The 26603-nt window shown below is 39.0% G+C and overlaps 3 protein-coding genes across 4 annotated transcripts; all 3 read right to left on the bottom strand.

The window, feature by feature from the left end:
- Positions 1–76: 76 nt before the first annotated feature.
- c14h5orf24 (chromosome 14 C5orf24 homolog) lies at positions 77–6514 on the bottom strand. Of its 2 annotated transcripts, none has more exons than XM_061055426.1 (2): positions 6232–6514; positions 77–4752 (listed from the first exon to the last, which is right to left on the bottom strand). In XM_061055426.1, the coding sequence occupies exon 2, from the start codon at positions 4744–4746 to the stop codon at positions 4123–4125; it is 624 nt and encodes a 207-aa protein (XP_060911409.1). In that variant the 5' UTR covers positions 4747–4752; positions 6232–6514; the 3' UTR covers positions 77–4122. The 2 variants fall into 2 exon arrangements, with proteins under 2 accessions (XP_060911409.1, XP_060911408.1); XM_061055425.1 differs by having other exon boundaries at positions 77–4749; positions 6232–6513.
- A 329-nt stretch (positions 6515–6843) lies between these two features.
- Positions 6844–20331, bottom strand: ddx46 (DEAD (Asp-Glu-Ala-Asp) box polypeptide 46). Its single transcript, XM_061055423.1, has 23 exons — positions 20173–20331; positions 19733–19897; positions 18817–18939; positions 18385–18472; positions 18122–18290; positions 17665–17906; positions 17086–17196; positions 16717–16882; positions 16127–16247; positions 15725–15900; positions 15259–15380; positions 14837–14915; positions 13621–13703; positions 12053–12217; positions 11683–11845; positions 11055–11248; positions 10049–10186; positions 9460–9609; positions 9004–9231; positions 8034–8252; positions 7687–7831; positions 7516–7589; positions 6844–7339 (listed from the first exon to the last, which is right to left on the bottom strand). Exons 1-23 carry the CDS (start codon positions 20187–20189, stop codon positions 7292–7294), a joined length of 3186 nt encoding a protein of 1061 aa, XP_060911406.1. The 5' UTR covers positions 20190–20331; the 3' UTR covers positions 6844–7291.
- Positions 20332–21513: 1182 nt separating this feature from the next.
- camlg (calcium modulating ligand) lies at positions 21514–24980 on the bottom strand. Its single transcript, XM_061055422.1, has 4 exons — positions 24671–24980; positions 23684–24147; positions 23212–23277; positions 21514–22496 (listed from the first exon to the last, which is right to left on the bottom strand). The coding sequence occupies exons 1-4, from the start codon at positions 24819–24821 to the stop codon at positions 22305–22307; spliced, it is 873 nt and encodes a 290-aa protein (XP_060911405.1). The 5' UTR covers positions 24822–24980; the 3' UTR covers positions 21514–22304.
- Positions 24981–26603: the final 1623 nt, after the last annotated feature.

The following is a 26603-nucleotide window of genomic DNA, read 5'->3' as shown; positions in this document are numbered from 1 at the left end:
GAAAAACATGATATGATTTTGAATTTGAGATGTATCAGCTGTTTTTTTCCACAGACAAATATTACAGGACAATCTGTCATGGTCGTGTGTGACTTTGAGTTTTATTACACAACTTTGAAACATTCCACAACAATCATGCAGGAATCAAATGGGAGTAATACAAAGCTTTACAGGCTTGGCCAATCATACTTGAGGAATTACCAGGCTTCTTAAAAACACTCAAAATGTGAGGTCATATTTTTTTTTTTTTTAAATCATCATCTAGACAGTAGACCATGTGATGATTCAATGCTGGATATTTGAGAAAATAATAGTCTAAAGAATAAAAATGAAAAAAGAAACTATGATATAATCTATCAACTCCTGTGCCTTCTGTCTCTCATGTTTGACTTGAAATATGGGAGCAAAAAAAAAGAAGAAAAAAAAGTTAATCCACCTTCTACACACACCAATAATCTCTGTGCCAGTTTTGATGCCCTCCTCTTTGGGTCACAATCCAACAAGTCAGTGTGCTTCATCAAAACTCAGGAAAGAAGTGTTTTCCACGAGACATTTTGACTTCTTTTATGTAAGGGAAGCACAGGTGTAACTGTTAACATCGACAGTGTGACAATAACCTTAAACTGAAGCAGCTTAATGGAGTACAGCCATGGTTTATTCATTATTTACACCTGTGTTATTCCTACTGTGACATGTTCAAATGTCTTCTGTAATAAAAAAGTGCTCTCCTGCCTCCAATGCATGCCAGCATGTTTTACCCCTCAGGCTTCACTTGAGTGGATCCATTCAGAGCCTGAACAAACCCTTCAGGATGTGACACATGTAAGCTAATCCTCAACAACACAAGTCAATCAAATATCAAAGATGGCTGTGTCAAAATGATATACAAAAAGAGAACTATGGATATAAATATGAAATATAATGAAGTAACTTTACATTATCGATGTATAATTTACAATGCATTCAAAGAAACTGACATTTCATCCCTTTAGATGTGACAGGTGAGCGTTTTTTTTCCCCCTAATACAAACGATCATCTTTTATGGGATAGTGGTCTCCAAGTGCTTCTTTGTTGACATTTGAAACAGTAACTCTCACGGTATACGGTTATTTTGTGGGACGTAGCGTCACTTTTCAAATCAAACAGTGTATTAGTTAGAGGACGTCATATTCTTTGGTAAAGGAGGGTGACAACCATGTTTGTCTGTGACACTTCAGTGACCTCTGTCAACACCGCACACATCAACAACGAGTGGCAGAAGGCCTTGCACACACAAGTATAAAAATACAGCCATAATAAAAAGTGATAGTATCAAAGTTTTCACAGTACAATACACACAACAAATTATTGCACCAAACTCAACTAATTTTATCATATTTCAACGAGAGAGCAACTCAGTGAAGCTTCAGCGGCGTCTTTCCTCTCCGGCTTTGAAACGTCCTTTTACAAATAAAACTGCTAAATGAATATTCATAGAGGAAAGGTTTTAGATTCAGACTTTAAATAATAGAAACTTGACTATAAGTAATGGACATATATGGTCATATAGCCAATCAGTTATGAAGGATTGAAATCCTGTCCTGACTTGATGTAATCTACATTATTTACGCAACCATGCTGACAAACTGGTTGATCATTTCTGTCTCCGCCTGTTTGCACCGCATGCTTTCACATCTGAAAAAGAATCAGCGTCCTCAACAGTCAGATTCAAGTGTCAACACAACATAATCCATAGCAACATCAAAAGACACATTATCAGACTTTGTCATTTAATGAAGGAAACTAAAGTTGAAAGCTTGTTTAGGATACATTTGAGATGTTGAAACTAGAGAAATGAAATCATAAATACAAAATTATCTCATTCTTACCACTAAGTATAATCTTTGCTAACAAATGGGATAATTTTTAAAGGATGTTTCTCTTCTGTCGGTCTGTGTTTTAACTCGTACATTTTCTGTTGAAGGAACAGCGCCACCCGTCTGCAGATTTCCCACCGATCATAACCTGCAGGCTTGGAAGACTGTGAAAACCAAATTGCCCTTTCTCTTAATGATTCAGCTTTGAAATATCATCAAAACATTGTAAGTAGCCTATGTTTTTTTTCTTTTTTAAATCTATGAGTATAATGAAAAATAAGACATTTGAGGCTTAAGTTGGGGAAACTGTTGGCACACAAACACCACATCAAAGAAATGCTTTCAGTACAAGGTGAACTGCCTCATCAGTTCCAGTCAGTGCATTCAGCAGCACATTCTTTACAAACAGGATATTTTTAACATCAATCTGCTCCTTTTCTTAATTCTCATTTTGTTAAGCAAAACATCTGCCTTTGTTTACACCACATGATGCTGGTTTGGGGTATAACAATGACACAGTATTACTTTGGGTAACAAAGCCTCCCTACAACAAAACAAAGTTATAGGTAAAGCAACGTTTTAATCCCCTTGATATGTTTACTATAAGGACTTTTGCCATATTTTGTTTGATTTAAAAACAATCACAAAATGACAGAAAACAAACCTTTCAAGAAGAAACTCTAAAACCAAAAGGAGAGAAATATCCTGAAGTGAACTTAAATGGAACTGATTTAAGATCAGATTTCTTACAAGTAGAGTTCCTCAGCTTGTGTTGGGACAAGTGAGTTACTACCGGTAAATGTTTTATTTCACTTTTAGAAGTAGAAATAGTGTAAGGAGGCTTTAGTCCTCAATGGAGCGGCCTTAGGTTTGAATCTAGCCTCCACACTTTGCTGCCCGTTATATCCCCACTCTCTCCTCTCTCTTCAGCTGTCTAATAAAGGCAAAAAGTCCCAAAAAATAACTTCAAAAAAAGAAGTAGAAATAGTGTGTTGCAACCTTAAATGAAACCCAGGCCATTAAGAGCTGAAAAAAAATGTGGATGAAAAACCTCAAATGTTTCTTTACTGGAGAGCAATCAGGCATCATGCAAATATAAAAACACTCTCTATCCGAATGTTTGAGAGCAAACAGGACGACCAGGTTCCACACTCTGGGGGGGTTTGGTAGGTTTGAAAGAAGCAGGAGCTGATCTGAGTTGCTGCTAATGTTAACGCAGTTTGTTTCGTTTTACACCTTTTGTAACAATAAAGACAAACAACAGTCCTTGATAACAGTGTTATTAGTCACAACATTCTGCATGTTGATTCAGTCACTTTGATGATCTGCATGCACACATAACTTGTCGACATTCTCAAGGTGACATTCACAAAGTGAGAGAGTTTAGTGATGAATCTTGATCAGAGTGGAAAAAGATGGATTAAAAGATTATTGTGATTTCAGTTTTCGGGCTGCTGTCAGCCTGGAGGATAATCTGTACATCTGTCTTCCAAGTGCCACTGAGCAAGGCACTAGACACCCCACCTCCCCTACACACAGCTCCCTCTCGATTCTTTAAATTAAATGTTTAAATCAAGAGTCAAATTACCCTTTTTTTTTCCAAATGTGACACACAAAAAGGTGCTACATAATATACCATTTTGTTATTTAAATTTCCAGCAAATCTTCCTGTTTCATGGAGAGTGCTGCAGCTTGTCCCTCTTCCTCCTTCCTTCTTACTTTGGGAGTGTTTGTTTAAAGAACAAAAATGTTCAGAAACATAAGTTAATATGTATTTCAAGTAAAGTTGGTATTGGTTTGATGCAGATTTCACACAAGTGTTGCTAACTATCTTCTCATGTTGTCCTTTGTTTGCAGAATAAATTTGCTTAAAATGATTTTTTTTAAAGTTTTTCCTACAGCGTTTAAATGCTACATAAAGCACAATAAAAATCAAATGTATCATGAAAACCACTACTACCATAAGAAAGATAAAAGGCCCTTGCTCAATAAACAACTGTGATTCTTTTTTTCTTGGTACACAGACACCGAAAAAGTGAAATTGAACCCTCAACTCACTTTAGCTCTCTGGCTGCAGCACTGAAACCTAACAGTATTTTATCAGGTGGCAGGCACACAGATAACACCAACACGAATGATAGAAAATCTCCTCCTGTCTGTCTCGCAGCAGATTGGGAAAAATCACACAATCACCCCCAGCATCAGGCAGGAAACCTGTACACATGCCTCTCTTATTGGAGGACGAGTAGAAACAGAGTCAAACGTCTACTCATTGGCTGTCTTCTCTTTGCAGGAGGGTTCACAGAGGATCTCTTTGTGCGGTATCGGATAGGGAAAAGCTGCTCCGCTGCAGGTGCTACCATAAGCCAGTTTGTTGAGACGTGAGAGGCCCTTGATGCTGCCTGGAGGCCGACCTGGGCTGACCTTGTACCCCGCTGCTCTGGTTGTACCCAGCGGCCTTCCGGGGCTCGTCTTGAACCCGGCAGCTCTAGTTGTACCTAGGGGTCGCCCCGTGCTGGTTCTGTACCCGGCTAGCTTGGTGGTTCCCAAAGGCCTCCCGCGTCTGCCCGTCTTCCCGACAGCCTTGTTCTTCTTCTTTCCGTCATCCGGTGCTTGATCAGTGCTCTTAATGCCGGGTACTTTTCCGGGCGAGCGGGCGTCCACCCCGAGCACTTCCTGTCTCTGGCACACCATAGGCTTGTGGCCATGGGTGGACAAGGCCATGGGGGCCAGCGTCATCTGGAGCGCCGACGGAGGGGGAGGAGGGTAGAACTTGTTGGGCTGGGAGGTGCACAGTTCAAAGTGGGAGGCCGGATGGTGGCTGTCTTCCGCGAGGCACGACGGCCTGCTATTCATGCAGAAGTCACTGCTTGTCACCTGACGCATCATCTTCTGCTGGGGGTCAGAAACAAGTGTGAACTGTGTTATTATCACACATATGAAAAAGCACTAACATGTCTCTGATTAGTACAATGCTTGGTCACATGTGATGACAGAACCATTGTTGACTTAATCCTCTATTCAACGAGAAAAGTGAGAATATTTGAATATTTTAACCACTACAAAAATGAAACCTGACCTAATTACCTGTAAGAGCAATTTGCCATCGCAGTGCCACTTCTGGTAGATAATGGTTATAAAGGGAGCAACTACACTGGTTACAAAAAGGCTGTTCATATAGTAGCCTATGATAAAATTACTACTACTCATTTGAATATTTTACGACACTGATTGCACTTTATATATTCCTTATCCATTTTTAATCTCAATAACAACTCTTGAGTCTATGTGTTAATGTCTTACAAACACCAGCAGCTTTTGTTAATACATGATTGGACAACAAACTATGCACTTGTTGTCTCAAACCTGAAATGAAACTAACTCAAAAGAAAACAACCATAGCTTGAATGTATGTTGTATCAATAATCCTAAAACAGACAAGTTTTTAAAAGTAGCTGCTGCACCCTATTTAGATCTTTCAAACTCAACTGGTACAACAATCACATTTACTTGGCACATTATCAACATGTTTTCTTATTTCTCAATGGGTTTTCATCACATGCCTTTTTTATAGATTGTGTCAGGAATCAATTATAATTGCAGTTACCCAGAAGGCTTATAGTTGTTTTTTCCCCCTGATATTGTGCTTTTGTGTATTTCTGGAGCCTGGGTGTCCACACCTATAGACTGGATCTGTTGGTTTGTTTAATCCGATACCTCACAGGTGTCAGATTAAACAGGGTCAATGGTAAATAACCCAGTTTTATCAGAAAACACTTTGAATAAACCGAATTTATGAAGACATATATTGCATACATGGAGGTTGTGTAACCTACAGGTCTTGGGTATAAGTCCTTGAACAAACCAATTTAAAGTGGTGCTGAAGTGCCTTTGAGCAAAACCCTGCAGCTGATGGTCTGCAGCTGCTGACCCAGACCCCTGACATAGGGCAGTATGTTTCTCTGTAAGACTAGAAATCTATAAACAACAAGCTAATAACAAGTAATTACTAAATCTAAAGTGCCTTTCATTTTTATCAACAGCACTCCTAACTAATGAGGCTGGATGTAAGGAGGTGTGTTCTTTACTATAACATACACCACACTGTCAGTAGTAACACTCATTCACAAAAAAATATGCACATGTATTCGACATCTTTGCGTAAAGACAACAAACCCCCCCCTCAGTGTCACTTTGTTCATCATGTTCAACACAAACATCTGTATGAAGCAGCGGTTTAGTAGAAAGGGGTTTAAATTGTTGTTGAAAGCGGAAAACTACGCAAATAAGCAATTAGACTGCGCACATCTAGGCTGGTATAGTGCGTCTAAAAACATCCTCTTGCCGCCAACATGAGCACTAACATTACTGTACCTCGATTGTTTGCAGATCTCGGACTTGAAAGGGTTAAGGAGAAAAATGATCTTTCATCCCTCAAAGCGCGAGTCGATCCATTTTCCCCCAAAATAATTGCTCACCACGGGTCATCTGCTCGCTAACGTAACCTCAGCACACACGGGCTGAATCGGTGTGAACGTCGCCGAGACGTTTTTGTTTCGGCTGGACGTGTTTTTATCTCCCAGCTCCAGAGGTTTGGATTAGAAACGCAGCCATTTTCCATTAAAAATTAATAAGACGGGAGGGCAGTCTGAGCATGCGCAGTGCACCAAACAGGCGATGTGAGGAAGAGGTTGTTCTACTTCACTGCTAAACCTCTGACATTAAAAAAAGATCCGTATTTACTCAAAAAAAAAATACAGAAAACTGTTCATTTATCCAAAAAGCGGAAATAAAGCTGCAAAACTGCTTTAAATTTAAACATCACCGTACTGGAATTGAAATACAATTCGGTTTTAATGTTTATCAAACAGCACTTTCACCACTGATGAATAATATACAAACGAACACTGTTGAATAATTGAAACAGTCTGTAAGGGTACACAGCAGCTACATTATTTGAATAAACAAACAGCTAAACAAATCAAGTCCGTTTCTTTAGCAACATGTTTTTATTGTGAGGAAAAGTAAAAACATATTTTAATTGAAGATCTCTTCATAATAAAGAATATTTTTGGTATGTTGCTCCTTCATGTTTACAGGAGGAAATCTGACCCAAAAAAATAACATTAAAGAAAATGTCTAATATTTAAAAACATGTTACAGATAAATCAGTGTATAATTGTGGTGGCTCAATGACACTGGAGGTCAAATGAACATCAAACATTTTGAAACTTAAAATGTGAATAAAATTACAGGAAAGTCAAGCAAAGAACAGAATAAACTTAGGAAAAACAGAGAAACTTCACTTGTGTAATTGAAGGGAACATTATAAAAATATAGACTAAAATATCCTGAAACCAATTTGATGCCAGTGGAGAGACGACAGGAGACTGTTGAGCAATGGAAACTCTTCCATTGGGCCTTGATTCCTCCTCTACAACACTTTGTACCGGCCTTTGCTCGTTGGTTGGTAGGAATTTTGCTGGGGGGGAAAAAAAACAATAAGCAACATCTTTCGTTGATATTTCTTTTGCAAACTCATATTTCTGGCTGTAAAAACCTACTGCTACAAAACGACTGGATCAGGTTTGGTATTTTCCCTGACATGAGCTGGATTTCCAGTACTGCTCGGTGTATCCAGTCGAAGAAGATACTTACTAGTCTGATGAGCTCTTCCTTGATCAGCCGTGTAATCTCTGTTTTGGCTTTCTGCACAGCCAGTTCATTTGCACCTAAAGCATCAAGCACAAGTGAACAGGAAACGTTAGATGAAGTCACACGAGTCAAAAGGTAGTCAAATATAAAGTATGTACTTTTTTTGACACATACTTTCAATAGCCAGGTAAATCTTGCGCTCCCCCTCTTTAGGCTCTTTGCCTGGAGGGAAATATGTTCCTCTGATGGTGATGGCAGCTTCAGAGTATTCACCGATCCTCTGCAGAGCTTCTTTAGACGTCACCTTCCACCTGGCCGTCTGGAGAGATCAGAATGAAAACCATTTTATAAGTTGTTTTTTTTAAGCACCGTCAGAGGGAGCCTGTCTCTTTGCCATCACCTGCTTCACTGTAATTGTTGTTCATATAACATGACATCACGTTTTAAATTAGTAATGGACATTAAATGTTGAAAAGAAGTATTATTTAATCAAGGAGCTGTAAAATAAGACTGAACCTGACCTGAGGGAAGTCATTGATCTCCAGCTCCTCTTCGTATCTCTTGACAGTCTCGGCCGGCTCGGCCCCCTGCCGCTCCTCCTCCAGCTTCTCCACGGGCGTGTAGTTCAGCTTGGCGTTGATTTTCTCCGCCAGCTGCTCTGCGATGGTCTTCGCTGACACAGAGGGTGTCATGATGGTGCCGCCTCGCAAGATGGCGTTGGTGGCCTGCTGCATCACATCCTTTAACAAGAAGAAAAAAAATAGGTTTGACTGAAATTGGTTGAAGAGGAAAATGTTATCGCTTAAAAAAAAAAAACATCCAAAAATGACCACGTAATGCATAAAGAAAGCAAAAGTAACAATGCATGTCAGAGAGTAAGCTAATGAAAGCTGCAACAGGAGAGACATTTCCAGTTGGAGACATTAATTTATTAAAGACTCTTAATATTGATTTTTTGTCTCCAAGGAAGCACCTAACTCAGAATTTAGTCAGGTTTGAATGTTGAAACAGTAAAACCTTAACTTGGCAAGTCTACAAAACCATGACAAGTGGAGATCATTTTGATGTTTTTTAAATTGTTTATTTACCTAGTATGTTACTTATTTAAAGAGAAATCAGCTTCATTCAGTGTCTCCTAGTTGAATTCATGAGTTTGTATATTTTGAAGAATAGCAGTTATATATATAATAGCAGACACTTCACTAGTAAAAAAATAAATAAAATCATGCACCTTAAAAACATGATGTGTTACGAAGGGCACAGTAGATTTTGCGCATGCCAATGAGTAAACATGATTTGCATGGATAGTAGTTAAAATAAATACCAGCCAGGCCCTTATCAAGAGTCTAAACGCTGATGCGGAAACTGAGTAAAGGTTCACTTTGTGAACAAATCTAATGTTCAGAGATAAAGACATGTCATCGTCTTTTCTCTGGCATTCCACATGTTGCAGGGAACATGAACACATAACTTCATCTGTGTTTGGCCTACCTGAGCCTCGGCACCCAGGTTCTTCTGAGCATTGATCTTCAGTGCCAGCCTCTTGGCCATCTCCAGTTTCTGGATGTTTCCGGCAGATGTGGGTCCGAGACCCGGCAGTCCTCCAGGGACAGCTGATGTGGCTGCAGCTACTCCTGGAGCGCCGGCGGCTGCCCCGGGTGCAGACATATCCTTCACTCTCTTCTTGGAGTTGAACATGCTCTCGATTTGCTCCTCAATCTGAGTAAGAGGGGAAGAGATGAGACAGGTGTGAACAAAGACACTGGATTCATTAGTGTGATAATGTAGCTGCGGACTCCAGTACAGGGAAAGGCGACAACAAGTAAACCTTCCTAAATAACGTTTAGAAAATGTTGATTGATGTGTCAAATCCAACAAAATGTTTGCCATTTTAATGAACTTTTTGTAAATTCATGGAATAAAGAAATCAATGTAATCGTTACTCACATCCAGAGCTCCATCCTCATCATCAGAGTCCTGCAGTCCTAGAGCAGCTTTCTGCAGCTTCTTTCTCTCATTGGCTAAGGCATGCTCTGTCTCGTCAAACTTGAAGCCTTTCCCAGAGAAGCCACTGCTGCTCTTAATGGTCTTTCCTTCCTGCCAGATGAAAGCGGGGGCCAGGAAGAGCAAGAGAAAAACAAGGGACAACCATACAAATTAATTTCCCATGGATCATTCCAAAAGCAGTGCAAGGGCGTTGTTAATAAGGTTTATTGATAATAAGGTCTAATAATTGAGACACAGCCAATTAAAAACATCTGTGATTACTTTAAGATACTGACTTAATCATTTTAAGCAATCATAGACAACAAAATTGTCGGAAGTAATGAAGGGATAATGAGTGAAAGATAAATGGGATCTATGACTATAAAAAGGGTAGAGACATCTGACTTGGCCAACAAACTGGAAGGCAACTTTTAAGTCAGGTAACTGCTTCCCTTTCCAGCATTGCGAAACATAAAATTCCAGGTAATGACATCCATGAAAATATCATGTTTGAATATCTGATGAGCACACGCTGTAAACCTGATCTTACCGCTTTCTGCTGGTCTTTGAAGGAGGCCCAAAGCTGCTCCAGTTCAGGCGGGACAGGGGAGCCAGACAGCTCCAACGCTTTGATGATATCACCAGCGTAACGAACCTGATCTTCTGTGATGAAGGTGTAGGCGAAGCCCTGGAAGACACAACAAGATGACAGGCAACATGTAAATATAGAAACTATAAGTGGGTTTCTATTTCAGAATCAAATGCTTTCATTTATCTATTTTCTTTAGAGTCCAAAAAGGTACTGCTGCCACTTCTCTGTCCGTGCTGGAATACGATGATGTGTTACACATGCACACCTTCTTCTGAGAGCTTACATGCTCTGAACACTATATCATGGAGCTTTGAGGTTTATCACCAATTTTATAGCCCACTTGTCATTATTTGTTGTAGGCATGTGTCTTCTTTGTCCATTTTAGTCTATTTTAGGGCTGCTTCTTTCATACCTTATGACCTACATCACACAGAGGAATGCAGGAAATTACAATCTTTGGTCCCAGGAACTTTTCTTACCGTCTGTTCCAAAGGTCAGAACTGAATTTGGGAAAAAATGTGTTCAAGTTTCTGCTCCATTGAATTGGAATGACGTACAAAAAGAGCTGAAACTTAACGAGCTGGTCTTGTTAGATACTTTTAAGAGGACGTTAAATGACTTGGAGGCAGACAAATCTAGCTTTCGATATTCTGATATATTCATTACTGTAGGAAATTTTGACAAATATTTGCGGTTTTAATATCTTATTTTGTGTTAACGAATTATCTTATAATATGGTTGCATGCATGACTGCTTGTTGTTTGTCAGTAACTATGTTCACTGTGCTGCTGCCTGTCTTGTCCAAGACACTTTTGAAAAAAGAGATTTGAAATCTCAGTGAGGTTTTCCTGGTTAAACAAAGGTTGATTAATAAATATAAACATCTGTTAAATATTTAGATAATATCAAAAAGCATCTCAGTCTAAGACACTAAACAACATCATTTCAGCTGTAGGTTGTTAACCTTGTTGCCCGCTCGGCCTGTGCGTCCCGCCCTATGCACGTAGTCCTCGTAGTGGTTGGGACAGTTGTAGTTGACAACCAGGATCAGCTGCTTGACATCCAGGCCTCTGGCTGCCACTGAGGTGGCCACCATCAGGCGACAAGCTCCATTCTTAAAGTCATTGATGATGCTGTCTCTGTCGTACTGATCGATTCCTGAGAAGACAGAAGGAAAGGCGAACACATCCAGGTTAAAGAGCAGTCACAGCTAACAGCTTTTTAAAGAGGTTAGGGGCTGAGGCAGGAATAAGAGCATGTGATACAGAATGATTTTAATACCTTTGAATCTTTAGGATTTTCACTGAAAACATTTACACTTGAGATGTTATAAAAGGACAAAGTGACCCTATTGGCTGTCAATGGCACTATAGGTGAAACATTTCAATGTAAAATATTGATTTTAGGTTTCTTATATAGAAGGAAATTGTAAGAATACTCGCCAAAAGCACAAGTTACAAAATATCTGTTGCTCTTCACGACAGCATTACATTCTAGCTTTTTTCAGGTCAAACGAGCTCAAAAAGCTAAATAAAGAGCCGACTCTAGCGTCATCTACATTTTATCTGTGCAACCCATATGTGACCCCTTACCTCCGTGCAGTGACATGCAAGGATATGAGGCTTTCATCAGGTCTTTGAGCAGTGCGTCTGCATGCTCCTGTTTGTCCACGAAGATGATGACCGAGCCCTTCTCCTGGTAGTGACCCAGAATCTCCAGCAGCTTCAGGAACTTTTTGTCCTCGCCAATTACCAACTACAAAGACAAACGCAAAGGAAAAGGAGAGGAGGAAATAATTAGATATGATAAGTCTAATTTGGACTAATGAATTTGAAAAAAGGACAAGTCTTTTAGATGTTAAAGTAAAGTACGGGCAATTTTGCATTAGAGTCTGTCAAGTTACACAGAAAGCCTTTGAATGATTCAATGATATCAAGTTGATATGTGAATGATTTAATTTACCACGTGCTGTTCCACATCCGAGCAGACGACACTGCGGCCTCCCACCTGGACCTCAATAGGCTTTGCCAGGATCCTACGAGCCAGTGCCTCCATGGCTCTGGGGAAGGTGGCTGAAAACATGACCGTCTGACGATCTGGACGCACATTGTCCACAATACGCATCACCTGAGAGGAGGAACCATGTGTGAAAACCACCAGGTTAATGACTTTTCTACTTGCTGTTGTGTTTCTGCGTTACTTGGCCGCGTGAATAAACGGGTTTACGGTCGCTTCTTCTCCAACTCAAATCTCTAAATATTAAATGATGTGCATGAAATGAGAGGTACACGTGTCGTATTATTTTCAATGACTGAATAAATTGCCCAGAGTGTATAAAAAGAAATCAACATAATGGTTGATTATCCCTGAAGAGACTGGGGTGATGTTGAGCTATGCTGTTACTCTTCTGAGAGGAAATGAGCAAGTACTGGTGTGTGTGTGTGCATGTGTTCATTTATAATTCACACCTGGGTCTGTCCTGTGGGTCTGTGGCTTCACACACTGAAATGAGATGCCTCAAAAGAAGTTTTGTTCACAAGCTAGGATTGCTTTAAGCAAAATGCGGAAAGTCTGAATATTGGTATTTACATACTGCCTCCAAATGACTAAAACCATCTCAGACTAAATGGACACATAAACAAGGTGAAAAAATAGATTTCCACTAAAGGGGAGTGAATGTGAAGACATTTTGTTTCTTTAAGTGATTCCATTTTTTGTGGTTTAACTTTTAAAAATATTATTAATTCTTATTATTCACTTTCATTTTATCTACATCACTTCAGTAGAAAACAAACTAAGATATTTTAATATAGGTAATATTAGAATGAGGGCTGTCAGCTAGTTAATCACAATTAATTAAGGTCTGAATGCATTATTTTATCTTGTGTTATTTTGTCCCTTCAGACGCACCATGGATAAGCCTCAGCAGTGTCTCCCTGTAGTCACAGTGATGGAAAAAAACGACTCTGCTGTATCTTTGAATGTCTCATTTCACTTTAAAAACGTTTTAAAGACAGCTCAGCTGACGAGTCAGAGGTAATATCCACCTTATGACATCAAACATTTGACTTAATTACCACTCCCTTTGGTTGTTTTCATACAATACAATAGTTTGTTAAGTTAATGTCGTAACCTTCAACCAGAAGGTCCTTACTTTATTTCAAAAATAAAAGCAGGGTTGAATTCAACAGCAAGTAAAGTACTCTCTGCTTAAGACAGAACAAAAAAGCCAAACAATATGTATTTCTAAATAAGAAGTAATGGAATTTTAAACATGTGATTAATCGCGATTAACTATTTACATTTTGTGTTTCATCACGATTTTAAAAAGGTGATTGTTTGACAGCCTTAACTAGAATAGATGACTTTCACTTCTACTCGAGTCAGTTTTTGGTATGGTATCTGTATGGCTTTCAGGTACTTCATCCACCACAGATGCAAAAAAAAGAATCAGAAACAGTGGCATTAGGCATCCAAAAGTACATATGCCAAAGTGTGTATGCTTTCGCAAAAATCAGGGTGACACCTACCTGTGGCTCGAAGCCCATGTCAAACATCCTGTCTGCTTCATCCAACACCACATACGTAGCTCGGCGCAGGTTAGTGACTCGACCTTAACACCGAGGGAGAGGAGCATGAGAAGAAACGTCAAGAAAAGTCGCATCCTGCTTTCTTCAAAAATCATGAAATTAATCTACCAACCACAAAGAACTGTTTTACAACCAGTTTGTATTACTTGATAAAAACAAGGCTTCCTGACTTGTGCACATTCTTCTGAGAACTACTTTCAACTGGCCAGGGTTTCATTTGAATTTATACTTTAAAATGTGTGTTTTTTTTGTTATCTCAGCTCTTGCGTACCATCTCAGGGGCATGAGGGACCTGTAAAAGTCAGAAAAGAGCCTCAAGATAACATACAAGAGATGGAGGCCCATCAAGCATTATCTGACCAAGCGCCTTTTGACCTACAAGGGAAACATATTACAGATTACCGCGCATGTGTGGAAACAACAAAAACCCCTTCTTTAAAAAAAAAAAAAGTTCATGAAATATTTGCAGAATGCAGAACAAAAAGGCTTGTCAAACATTACCCTGATAACATAAACAGATTTGAATTATTCTTCACTTTGTTATGCAAATGCTCAGAAGCTTACATGACACTACTGGGGGGTTTATTTTTCCAAGAGACAACACAAGCTTTAAGTGAAAAACAATCAGAAAAGAAAGAAGAAGCTTGATGTGTGAGAATAGCAGGAAAATAGCATAATGTGCCTCGGAGATAAGATAAACCTGTGTGCCTTTTGTTTTTTTTCTAAGCAGTTCACATTTATTCATGAGAGTATGTCTATTGTTACAACACTGGTAGAACCCTGCATGCAAGCTTGTTCACTTACTATAAGAAATGACAGATCCTGACAGACTCATGTTAAAATACATTCATCACATTTTGATCCTCTCCGGCTTAGAGTTTGAGGAACCACGGAGGCAGCACCAGGTCCACCTACCTGCACTTCTCCTGTTCTTCAGGAACGTGCCTTGTAGATTTGACTGATCCCAAACGTGGTCAAATAATGTTGACAGTTTAGTAAGTGGCACTGGCTTGGTTCATTTTGTTCTTTATCATAATGTTACATTCATCCCATGCAAGGTGATCAACAAAAGGCTTACAGGGCATCAAGAAAGTACGTTTGAATGATTCTACTCTGAGAATAAAGAGAGGGAGAGGGTCAAGGTGTGAGAACTCACCGCTGTTGGCACCCAACATGTCGATCATTCTTCCAGGTGTGCACACAATGATCTCAGCTCCTCTCTTCAGCTCAGCAATCTGCCAGACAACAACAACAGATAGTATTAGTGCAACATTCAAAGGTCAAAATAATAACAGAACAACTGTGGAACGAATGGACTGATTTATTTTTAATTTGACTTTCCTTGTTAAAATCTGCTGTGATATTTAAGTGCAGTCCATTTACTAGATCTTTTAAGGTCAGTTTCTTAGATATCTAAACACAGGGGTAATGAAATATGTGATGAACTATTGTTACTTTCAGAAAATAAGGAAGAAGCAAAATAAGGACATGCATAAGGAACATGAAGTCGATATGATGAAGACAATTACAGCCCTGAGGAAAATTAAATACACAGGAAGAATAAGTGTGTGTGTTTACCTGTTCGCTGATACCTGTGCCTCCATAAACACAGACCACCCTGAGTCCCAGTGGTTTAGAGAACTTCTTACACTCCTTGGTGATCTGCAGAGCCAGCTCTCTGGTGGGAGTCATGATTACAGCTGTGGGAGAGGGAGGGACACGGGATGAGAAGAGAAAATGGGTTATCTTTGACTTTGTTGGGCACTCACATTTTCCCAGTATTTCTCAAAGTATTGCTTAAAATATTTGCTGCTGAATTACTTAAAGAGTTGGTGATTAAAGAAATTAAAATTGTTTAAGAAATAGAAGAGCAAGCTTTTTTTTTACCCCACTATAAATATGGGTTTTATTTTAGTCCTGGTTTGATCAACATTTGGGTCTTGACCCATCTCTTGAAACCTAGATTTTTTAATATCTTTCAGTTGTATAGAAACGGGAAACAGTTGGGTAGTCGCTAGAAGCCAAAGCAGGTATAAATCCTTACAGATGGGTCCCTCGGACTCCTCCAGGGGCCTCTGGTCCATGATGTGTCGGAACATGGGCAACAGGAAGGCTATGGTTTTCCCGCTGCCGGTCTTAGCGATGCCAATGAGGTCTCTGCCTGACATGACGGCAGGGATGGCCTGGGCCTGGATGGGCGTGGGCTTTTCATAGCCGTGCCTGGGTACATATGATGCATTGGTTAATGTTCAGAAAGAGTCAAGTGTTATATACAATACAGATAATCATTCCTACTGGCCTGATAATGTGAAAATGCTGTAGGTGTTTTCAAAGGATGGGAATGATTCTTACAAACCTGGCAAATACTTCTTACTAATATCTTTGCTAGTTTGTTTGAATAGCCCCCAAATGTTTCCTGGTCCATCACACCAGCAGTCAGACTCACCTCTTTAGAGCACTGAGGATCTTCATGGACACACCACACTGCACCCAGGTCTTGATGGGTTTAGGACAGCCCTTCCCTTTAACAATAATGCCTTCCAGTTCCAGTCTGTACGCATTCACATCTGTATTGATTCAAACCAAAGAAACAGGGAAATGTGAAATGGGTAGTAAAGATTTACATTAACCATTGTACTTAACATAACAAGACATCCACGTTTTTTTCCAGCAGTACATTTACAGCTTGTGCTGAAAGAATTCAGTATTTGAACTGCTGGAAAGAAGCGCAATTTACACCTTTAGTTTACATCTTTGTTGGTGTTACTTATGTCTATTCTTTAATGTTTGTTGTGGCTTCATACAAGTCAAAATAAATAAATCATTATAAAGACTGACAGCATTTTGTATGGATGTGTGTTATATATATATATATATATATATATATATATATATATCAATGCAACACAGTTGTTACATGATGTGAAGCCTAACAATTCAAGTCATACATGTTTGGAGGCAAGATTTTATTTATAACATTTTGAGATATTGAATAAAAACACTGGAAGCCCATTTCCATGTGATTCGTTTACGTACCATCCTGAGTCATCCTGGCGAGCTCAGGGACCTCCACGTAGAAGTTTTTACGATATGACTCGTACTGGATCTTCCCGTGGTCGACAGGCTCCAGGATCTTCCTCTGTTTGGTCTGAAAGCCTGTCAGTGCTGTTTGCAGATCCACCTCCTCCTCCTCTGACGAGTACTGTCAAACACAATTGGATAGTTAGCAGCGTGTTCCCTCAAGAGAAACTTGGAAATCATTTGATCAGTACACAATTTAAAGATGACAGAGGATATACGGGAAACATTTTTTAAATTCGAGCCATCAGAGCTGAAGAAATAAATGCATCACCTTCTTCAAAAACAAAACAATGATGATGGTTTAATAAATGAAAAAGAACTCACTTCCATAGCATCCTGGTCATTCTCCATCAGCTCACCCTTCTTTTTGTGGGTGTGAGGTCCTTTCTTGGTTTTAACAACTGTCACCACTTTGGTTACCATCATTGCTCCTTTCTGATGAAAATATCAAAATAAAGTTTAGATTTTTCAAAACTATAAAAAAACGACAACAAAGACGTTATTTTAACGAGTCCAAGACTCAAGGACAAACAGACTTTGACAACTGCAGAGGACATTAAACACAGTTTGTACAGCTAATGCTAGAGCTAACAGTGTGGATAAGAAATGACCTTCCATATGAAATGTAATGGGACTTTAGCAACCCCGCACTACAACACATTACAAATATATTTTTTGCGTATTTTGCAGTACTTTTTCTCTCCTGATGACAGGAGGAGGTCACTTTCACTTAGTTCCCAATCAATGATGCTAATACAACGTAAGCTACTTTAACAATTAGCAGAAGCTTTTGACCGCAGGAGGAGAAGCATGGTTTCAGAATAATGCTTCATAAGCCTAACCCTGACATACCATGACATTATTAAACTACAGTGATGCAGTATTTTGTCCTCTCACACTTACCTTATCATTTCCTTTCACACCCCCCATGTTGAACTTCTTCACCTCCTGCTTCACCTCCTCCATGTAGGCGTCCAGAGGGTCGATGTCGTCATCCTCCTCGGCTAGCTGCTCCATGGGAGTCTCCTCCTTCTCTCCCTCATCTAACAGCTCCTCCTTTATATCCTTCTCCTTAATCTCACTCTTCCCCTCCCCATCTTCATCGTCGTCAGCATCCATTGGAGCTGAAGCATCCTCATCGTCATCTGAAATGAAGAGTCAACTGTTAAGACTGCACAGGACAATTGATGTACTAGTTGTGAAAACTATATGAATCAATTCAAACTCGATTTGAACTGTATATCAAGCTTTAATAACAAACATTTGCTGGATATGGTTCATAATGCTAGCTTTTGTTTTCCACAGTTGTTTAGGATATTTATACTAATTTTAAATGAACTGTCAATCATTGCTTTCTCACCATCATCATCCTCCAGACTCCACTTCTTGCCCTGCTTCATCTCCTCAAGTTCTTTTTTAATCTCTCCAATGTTTTCGATTGCCTTCTTCCTCTGCTCTTCCCTCCATTTCTCCACACGCTCCTTCCTCTTCCTCATCTCCTCCTCCAGCTTGTTCTGGTCAAAGTCTTGCTGCATGGACACAGAGACGAGATGATAAATATGTTCTCACCTTACAGGTGTTGGAAGTTTTAGGAGTTGCAAGAACGTAATCAACAGAACTTACATCCTCAACCTTCTCATCCTCTTTCTCCTCTTTGATCTTTTTTTTGTCGGATAAAGGATCAACGCTGTCCTTCTCTTTGCTCCTTGACCTTTAGGGAAGATAACAGTAGGAAAAGAGAATTGGAGAAAAGTAGAATATTAAGATCATTTGTGTTAGTTTTGTTGTAAAGTAAACACTTCATTTAAACCTCATGTTATGTTGGTTTAAGGTTGAAAAAACAGTAAAGCTCCTTTTGAACAATGTGTTGCTAAGTAATCTTAAAGGTTGTATTTTTTGTTCAAAATATCTGTGTTCGCAGACTTTGCTTAACATGTAATTTCTCTGCTGCTAAAAGAAATATGCACAGAAAAAATAAACTGTAGTAAGTGTTACTAAATTATACTTGATGACTGCAGAGGTTTTGGTTATGATATTTTTTCTCATTAGCCTCACTTTTCATCTGGTCTCCTGCCCTTGCTGGGGGTGGCAGATCGGGACCTCCTGGCTCGACTCCTGCTGCCCGACCTCCTCCTCTCTCGACTCCTGGACCTTCTTCTGTCTCTGCTTCTGGAGCGCCTGGACAGAAAAAGCATCAAATGAGAGGAAGGCAACACTGACTCCCGCGACGGCCTCAAGGTTGGCCTCTTCCTGTTTGTCTCCCCTTTGCTGGCTGTGTTCTCCTTATTGCAGGTAGATGTGGGGGTGGAGTCAGGGAGGACTCTAATGCAGCACACCTGAGCTGGCTGGTTTTGGGAGTCTACAAAGCAGACCTGCTCAATCTACTCGCTCTCTTCTCCCCTGCATACTGCTGTTAACATTTGTTTGGTTGTGCTTTGGTTGGAGTTTGATACTCATTTATCCACACACACACACACACTCTCATCAATGCACACACACACAATGACCTCCTCACAGGTCTAACACTGTTTAATTTAATAATTTAATTAAACTCCTTTGAATAATGTTGCCAACTATGTGTGGTCTCCCTCTTCTGTCACTGCTCTGTTAAGCCAGGTTGTGACACTCCTTTTTATGTTTGTTAAGTTCTTTGTGTCAGGTGATCTCTACCAATGGATTTTAAGCATATGCAAACAACAAGTTATTCATTATTGTGAAAACATATAAAAAAAATATTGTGATTCTTATTATGTGAAGTGAAACAGATGTCAGCCCTCTTGAGTTCCCTCTACACACTCAAATTGAAAGTCTGGTGACTTCTCTATGTTGTCATGGTACCCTTAAGTCAAAGCTACAACGAGCCCCATCATTTAGTTGTCTTCTTTCACTTTTCTAATACATTGTGGTCTTTCATGTCATCAGTGCTACAACCCCTACACTTCAGAACAACACAACAGAGATTCACTCTCACCTGACTCGTTTCCTATCTCTGGACCGGGACCTGCGGCGTTCCCGGCTCCGGGAGCGCTCCCTCCTGTTTCGGTCCCGGTCGTCCTTCTTGGAGCGTTTTTCCGGGGAACGACTCTTTGATCGGCTCCCTGATCGTCCCCGAGATGCAGAGCGTTTCCTGTAGTGTCTGAGAGAGGGGGGGGGGGAGCATAATATTCACGTCAGATGAAAGTTGGCTAAATTGTTGTCAAAGGAAACGTACATATATAAATCTGCGATTCGCATTAAACAACATAATCACGAGAACGTGTCCCCTGCGTTACGCTATGTTTGCTGCTGTGCTCCACACTCATGTCGTAGCTAGCATGCTACTTCAAATTAGCCGGCTTAGCATCCACGAGTTGATCATGATAACCGAGGATAACAAAAAAACACCGATATGTTTTTATCATTCTGAAATACCTTGACTCGCGTCCCATTGCTTTCCACGAGGTAAAGCCTTGTGACGAATTAAACGAGTTCGCAGATAGTAGCAGCTCTTGTTAGTGTGCTTGTTTGTGTCCTGAACCTGCAGCTAAGTAAACTGCGACAGTTCAGTTTACAAACTCAGACGTGAAACAGCGCAGTGCGCCACACCGCGGCGGGAGGACAGAATGGCAACTTTTCAATATAATTTACCGAAGCCAATTTTCCACACGCAAAATAAAAAACAGAAAACACATTAGAATCTCTATGAAAGGTGACAAGAGTTGCAGTATGTAAGTATTGCTTAAGTATTTCCTTCATTGTTTCTAACAAACCATTTCATGCTGTTACATAAACTAACAAACTAAAATTATATAAATAGAAATTGAGAGGCAAAACAAGGTAGGATATGCTTACACAAGTACTATTTATTTGGTATGACTTGTCAGTTTATTATTCCTGTTTATGTTTATAAGCAGATACTGTAAATATCATGTCAACACTCAGTTTTGTACTTAAGATGAAATACGTATAAGGGACCGCAGGAGCCATTAAAACAGGTATTCTGTAAACATTATCAAAAAACAATCAAGAAGGTCAGACAAGTCATAGGATAAAACCACACCAATTCATGGATGAGGAAAACAATATTCACATCAAATAAATTAATTTGGATGATATTTGAAGCATGGAGAGAGACATTCCAGCACAGAAGTAGAGAGTATAGATATAAATAATGAATGACTAAGGCTGAACAAACTATAGCAGGTCACTTCACTAGAATTACTCTTCACAAATAAGCATACACACTCCCACTGCCTTATATTCATTTACATAGACAGTGCTTTCCAGTTTAACCCAAGCATTCCAGCCAATAACTGACTTCATTATGTAAAATACTGTATGAAGTTTACTGGGTTTTCAGCTCATCTTCGTGCAAAATAATACACTCCACATCAAGGGATAAATGCTTTTTGCGACTCCACAACCTAAATGAAGGAAGAGAGCTTGTTTGTAACAAATGCTGACTCTTTTGCAAGCAGAATGAAAGATAGCGATAGAAAATAGAACTTGAAGCACAAACACAAGATTCATATCAATCGATAAGAGGAGAGTTTATGTTTCTGATATATTGATCCTACCTAAGTTCCCTCAACCTTATTTATCGCTGCTCTGTCAGACAAGCTTCATAATAAAACAAAAAAAAAAGGCCACCCCTAACTTGAATGACTCAAATGCTTATCTTCTGTGTTTAAGGCTGCAAGTAGAATGAACATAGCAAGTCTGACCAGTTTCTTTAACCTCCTAATATTTCTGTCTCCAATTAAAGACAAGGAATAGTCAAAACCCAGAGATGTATTTGGTACGTCAAAATTAAATAGCATATTTATTACTTATAAGCTGCCGTTGGATGAGCTTATGTTAGCATTCAACCATTATTAGCAAACGTTACACACTGATAGTGTTACACAATATGATGGCAAAGCTTCATATAGATTTTAATAAAGTACAAACTAACAGTTTGGTCGCATGTGTTTAAGGATGGAAGTAAAACGCACATTCCAATCATATTATGAAACAATATCAGAAACTATTTTGCTTATCAGCTTTTTGTCGAATGCTAATGTTAGCAACTATAGCTACTAGGTTATCATACACATGTCCCTATGAATTTTCACTGTCCTTTGTCCCGTCTGTTGCTGACCAGCTTGTAAGTGTTGGGTGATGAAATGTACTTTTGTCCTTTCTTGAATATTACATGGACTATTTCATTGCTAAATCTGACAAATTAATGAAACCTTGCATGAGAAATGCCACTGCATGTTTGTCACGCAAGCAAACACAAACATGTCTGTTTTTCAGGTTTGGTTCAGAACAAGAATGAATTTGAAATCTGTAACAAAAACCAGGTTTTCTTTTTACAATCACATGTAGCGTAGCCTTATCAGAATCCTGATTAATTAGCACTCATCCATCTGACATAGTGCTTATTACACAGCAGCGAAGACTCATTTTCAGACTGTCAACAACAAGCTCACATCAGCCCACTTAAATGACCATAACTTGTTGCTATGGGAGACAGAAGGAAAGTAAGGAAGAGGCTGGGCTACTGAGATCCTTCTAGTCCATCAGGGAGTCTCTGAGCCTATAAGAAGCAGGATCTCATGTGAGAGTATGAAGGTGAAGAAGTAAACGCAGAGGTCGGCAAAGACGTCTCCCATCCTCCTGTAGGTGTCCATGGAGCGGTTGATGACTTCAGCAGGGATACCGGACAGCAACAGGGCAGCAGTCAGTACTGTGGTCTGAGCCTTCTTCTCCACCTGGAGGTACAAAGTGCAACTATGAATATATACACTTGCTCTTGATAAATGACTTAAATTGAAAGTGGGAATAGTGTATTCATTCTCATTCTGTCCAAAGTTCAATCTGATCCCCGAGACATACAATACTCGATTCTATATTTTTAACTAACTCTCAGAGAGGGAGAGCAAATAAAGCTTATTTCCAACTATTATTCCCATTGGGAGCTATGAAAATTATTTCAATTCTTTCTCTGCTGTTGGACTAACCCTTTCATACTAGTTTTATGGTACACAAAAAACAGTATAATATGTATTGTGTATATGTATTAAGTGTATGTCTATGTATATTTACTGTTTATCTTAAAGACATATGCAGTTCGTCTGTTCTCGCATTTCAATGATTTTTTTTTTTTTTACATAATAATAAAAGACAACCCTGTGCCACCCTTCAGGTTGCATGAAAGTTCTATGATATTCACTGTGGGAGGCTAGTGGCGACACAGGCAGTGGATATTAACACTGGGCTGTCAGCCATAATACAAGGAAGTCAGAGCATTAAAAACACCATGTCAATATTACTGCTCTGTAACTATGTCTGAAATATGACAGTCTGCATCCAGAAAGCTGTTAGTTATTTATTGACTTATTTATTCATTTATCATGTTTGTCCACATGATCAATTATTGTCAATTAAATGGGGAAAGTCTACTAAAAAAATGTACTGTAAACTCACCTTTGGAAAGTATTTGGACAACCCCATATAGGCCAGCTCGAGGGTCAGGAATGGAGCAAATATTGACTTAAAAGAAAAAAAAGATGAGGTTCACATTACTTTAATAACAAATCATGACATGGTAAGTTTCACTCATTGCCCACAGGCTCATCTGTAATCAGCGCTCTGAGGGATAATACCAGGTGTCTTTAAAAGGTACACAAACGTTTACTACTATCTTGTTGGTAAGCTTCATGTTAGGAAAGGAGACAAACTCATTTCTTTTTTCTTCCAGTGCTTAATGCTTACTACCAAGAGTCACAAAAGAAAAAAATATATTATCAAATTTTTACAACTGTGTCATATTATAAAAAACATTACAGATGTTGTTAATGATCTATTTCCTTCTTGGATGATTCCAAACACAGATTATATGAAGACCATGTGAGTTATCTTTTCTATTCCCATGAATGACTAATCCCAGCAGACTTACCAGATACTTGCAGACAGAAACTCTGACAAAAACAGCGAGGAGGATGCTGCCAATGAGCCTAAAGACTATGAAGGGATCAATCTCCTCAGCCTCAGACTCTCCATCCTGAGCCGGCTTCTCATTGGCCAGCTGACCTCGCAGTTTCATGGCATCGTCGAAACGGGACAGGTACTTCTGAAGGCCTCGTCGGGGGGAGTTACTGATGTCGTCCGATGCCAGCTCTCCCCTCGGCCTCTGTCGGATCCCCCCGATGTCGTCATCCAGGGAGCCCGTGTGTGACTCGTTGCAGCCTGGCAGGGGTGAGCCCCTCCTCTCCGGGGTGGCACTGTGGGAACGGCTGCCAACACCTGAAGCTTCTGGCAAGAAAGGGGACGGTCTCGACGAAGATGAAGATGAGGACCATGGCTCCGTCCTGTCGAGATCCAGGTGAAAGCGGGGCTCTGCGGGACGCCGAGACGCTGCAGCTGAGGATGTGAGCAACACACTTTTGTTTGTTTTAAGAAAAGTGAATCATCCCAGTCTCTAGATTTCAACATGGCATTTCTAATTTGCTAGTTTATTTAGAGAGACTGATCAAAAACCCTAAATATTCTAGCTAATAAATAAATGGATGTCCTGATTACATACAAAGTTCATCGTGAAAGAAAATTGGGGCAAACCCATCTACATCTTCACGACAAACTTTGTAATCAGGACAGTCATTTATTTATGAGCTATCTGACCCAGTGCAGCACTCACTTCAACCTTTTTTTCTTTCAACCAAAATATTTTAGTTGCCAATATTTAAGACTAAGAAATCACTAAATATTAACAATCATGATGTTTCTGTATTAAGAATTACTCCATTGTCTAATAAACTATGACCCATCCATTCACTAGTAGTGAATATAAATACCTTAATGATAATACTGAAAGCTGACTACAGCTCAAACAGCAGCAGTAAGGCAGATCCGCAGGGTGTATACTGCAGTCCTTATCATATCATACCGTTTATTTCAGACTCGTTTTTAGTGAAGCCCACTATTCTTTTCATGCGATCCTCTGAATTCAGGAGCAGCTTTCTCCTCCGGATCTCGGCTCTTCTTTGCGCAGCTGATAGAGAAGCTGCATTCTCCTCGTGGGCCTCTCCGGACTCCATGTGGAAATAAATAAATAAAGCGTTTACAACAAATGATACTCAAGAATCCAAAATAAGAGCAGTTCAACAGATGAGTGTCGACAAAACAAAAGCCCAGCCAACTGAATTAAACGATAAACATGACTGAGCGTTGTCTGAGAACGGACGCACGATGATGACGTCACACTCGAGCTTGACACTAGTTAAGGCGTTTTTTACTATTTATAAGAGAAAGGCAAACACAAACAGGCTTTTACTTATAACCTTCATATAAAAATTAATGCATCTTTTTTTTTTTTCTTTATTTGCTGGTTTACTCTGATCTACGCTGATGCCCTCATTGGATTTCTATAAAGCATTTGATACTGTGTAGCATTATTTTTTTTTAATAATAATCTTTGCTTGATAACTAAGAAAAGGTTTAAATGAGATTATTATTCACACTCAGTTGTAACATTAGGCTTATTTTGGACTTGCTGGACCACTCTATTGAACCTGATTGCTTGATTTTCTTTTTGGATTTTTATAAAGCGTTCAACACTTTAGGACATGAATTGTTATTAAGGCACTAAAAACATTTTGTTTGGTAAATAACTTTGTCTCCATTAGAATGCTTTATAGAGTTTAATGTAGTTGTAGTAGCCTATCCTTTTTTATTCCAAATATCATTCGATCAATTCGTAGATCATTTCACCTAGGTTGTCTAAATTTATTCAACTAATTTCAACAAAAAATATGATTCGTACCTCTTTTTTTTACCCCATAATACTATTAAATGGAATAATGAATCTAATTTTTTGAAGAACAAAAAATTGTATGTTTAAAAAATGTATAAATTATTATATGGCTTTAAGTCTAAGAAACAAGAAGATAGCTACACACTACATACTTTATTTAAAGACTAGGCTGTTTAAATGCCTAAAATTATTTTTATTTGGTCGATTGATGCTCTGTCAACATCTCTGCCTTTGTTTTCTTTTTATTTGTCTTCTTTATTTTCAATGTAGTCTTTCTTTATTAACACCTATGTAATTCCTTATCATTGTTTGACTTTTCACAGAAACAAACTACACAGATGAGAAGTATATTGATAAAAAAAAAGGGTGGATTCACAACCTGTTATTACTTTTTACAAATTCACTTCACATATGTACTTTTGGCAAACAAAATGCCAGAATGTAAATTCTTCACCATCAGGAATGAACTATATTAAATAGGTTTATGTCGTATCACATAAAGATATGGTGATACAACAAAAAATATAAAAATGTATTTTGAAAAAAAGTACTTTCACATCCATGATGCTTACATGAATTTAGCATAACAATTTTTTTTCTATCACACTTTTATATAATTTACAGCATTGAAAACGAATAATCAAAAAAAGGTTTAATAAAGGTGTTTAAAGAAACCTAATTTGTGCATCAGTGTTGGAGTTTTTTATTTTTATCTAACATCTGCTTTTTCTCTGATGGAATCTTGGATTCATCTTGCAGACCCTTGTTATGGTCCTCCTCACTCTCAGGTTTTGTGGAAATGGCGATAGCATAGCCACATTTTAAACATCATAATCACAGCCATTGTGCAGCAGCAAGCAAGAGAAGAGTCTGCTTTCACCTGCCACAGTTGTGACTGGTTTTTAAAACCATAGAGCTAAAAACGACAGTTACAAATAACCAGGTAGGCCACACAAAATGATTAATTGAATTCAAATAAAGTTTAAGGAGGTATGATCACGATTTGTTGAAGACTGAACTAAAACATTTATGTTCATAAAAGCCACTGTACCTGAACTACAGAAAG

This window comes from Labrus mixtus, chromosome 14 (assembly GCF_963584025.1).
Source record: "Labrus mixtus chromosome 14, fLabMix1.1, whole genome shotgun sequence".
NCBI classification, from domain to species: Eukaryota; Metazoa; Chordata; class Actinopteri; order Labriformes; family Labridae; genus Labrus; species Labrus mixtus.
This window is presented reverse-complemented; position numbering and strand designations above follow the sequence as displayed.

What these genes read in the sequence shown, in the direction of transcription:
- ddx46 (XM_061055423.1), bottom strand. An exon ending in ACATGGGCTTCGAGCCACAG is followed by an intron (nt 12,218 to 13,620) that starts GTAGGTGTCACC and finishes TCCTCCTCTCAG; the next exon opens with GTGATGCGTATTGTGGACAA. An exon ending in GATTTACCTGGCTATTGAAA is followed by an intron (nt 7,590 to 7,686) that starts GTATGTGTCAAA and finishes TTGATGCTTTAG; the next exon opens with GTGCAAATGAACTGGCTGTG.
- camlg (XM_061055422.1), bottom strand. Translation starts at nt 24,821, where the DNA reads ATGGAGTCCGGAGAGGCCCACGAGGAGAATGCAGCTTCTCTATCAGCT. An exon ending in TTTCTGTCTGCAAGTATCTG is followed by an intron (nt 23,278 to 23,683) that starts GTAAGTCTGCTG and finishes TTTTCTTTTAAG; the next exon opens with TCAATATTTGCTCCATTCCT. An exon ending in TGTCCAAATACTTTCCAAAG is followed by an intron (nt 22,497 to 23,211) that starts GTGAGTTTACAG and finishes TTGTACCTCCAG; the next exon opens with GTGGAGAAGAAGGCTCAGAC.
- c14h5orf24 (XM_061055426.1), bottom strand. Translation starts at nt 4,746, where the DNA reads ATGATGCGTCAGGTGACAAGCAGTGACTTCTGCATGAATAGCAGGCCG.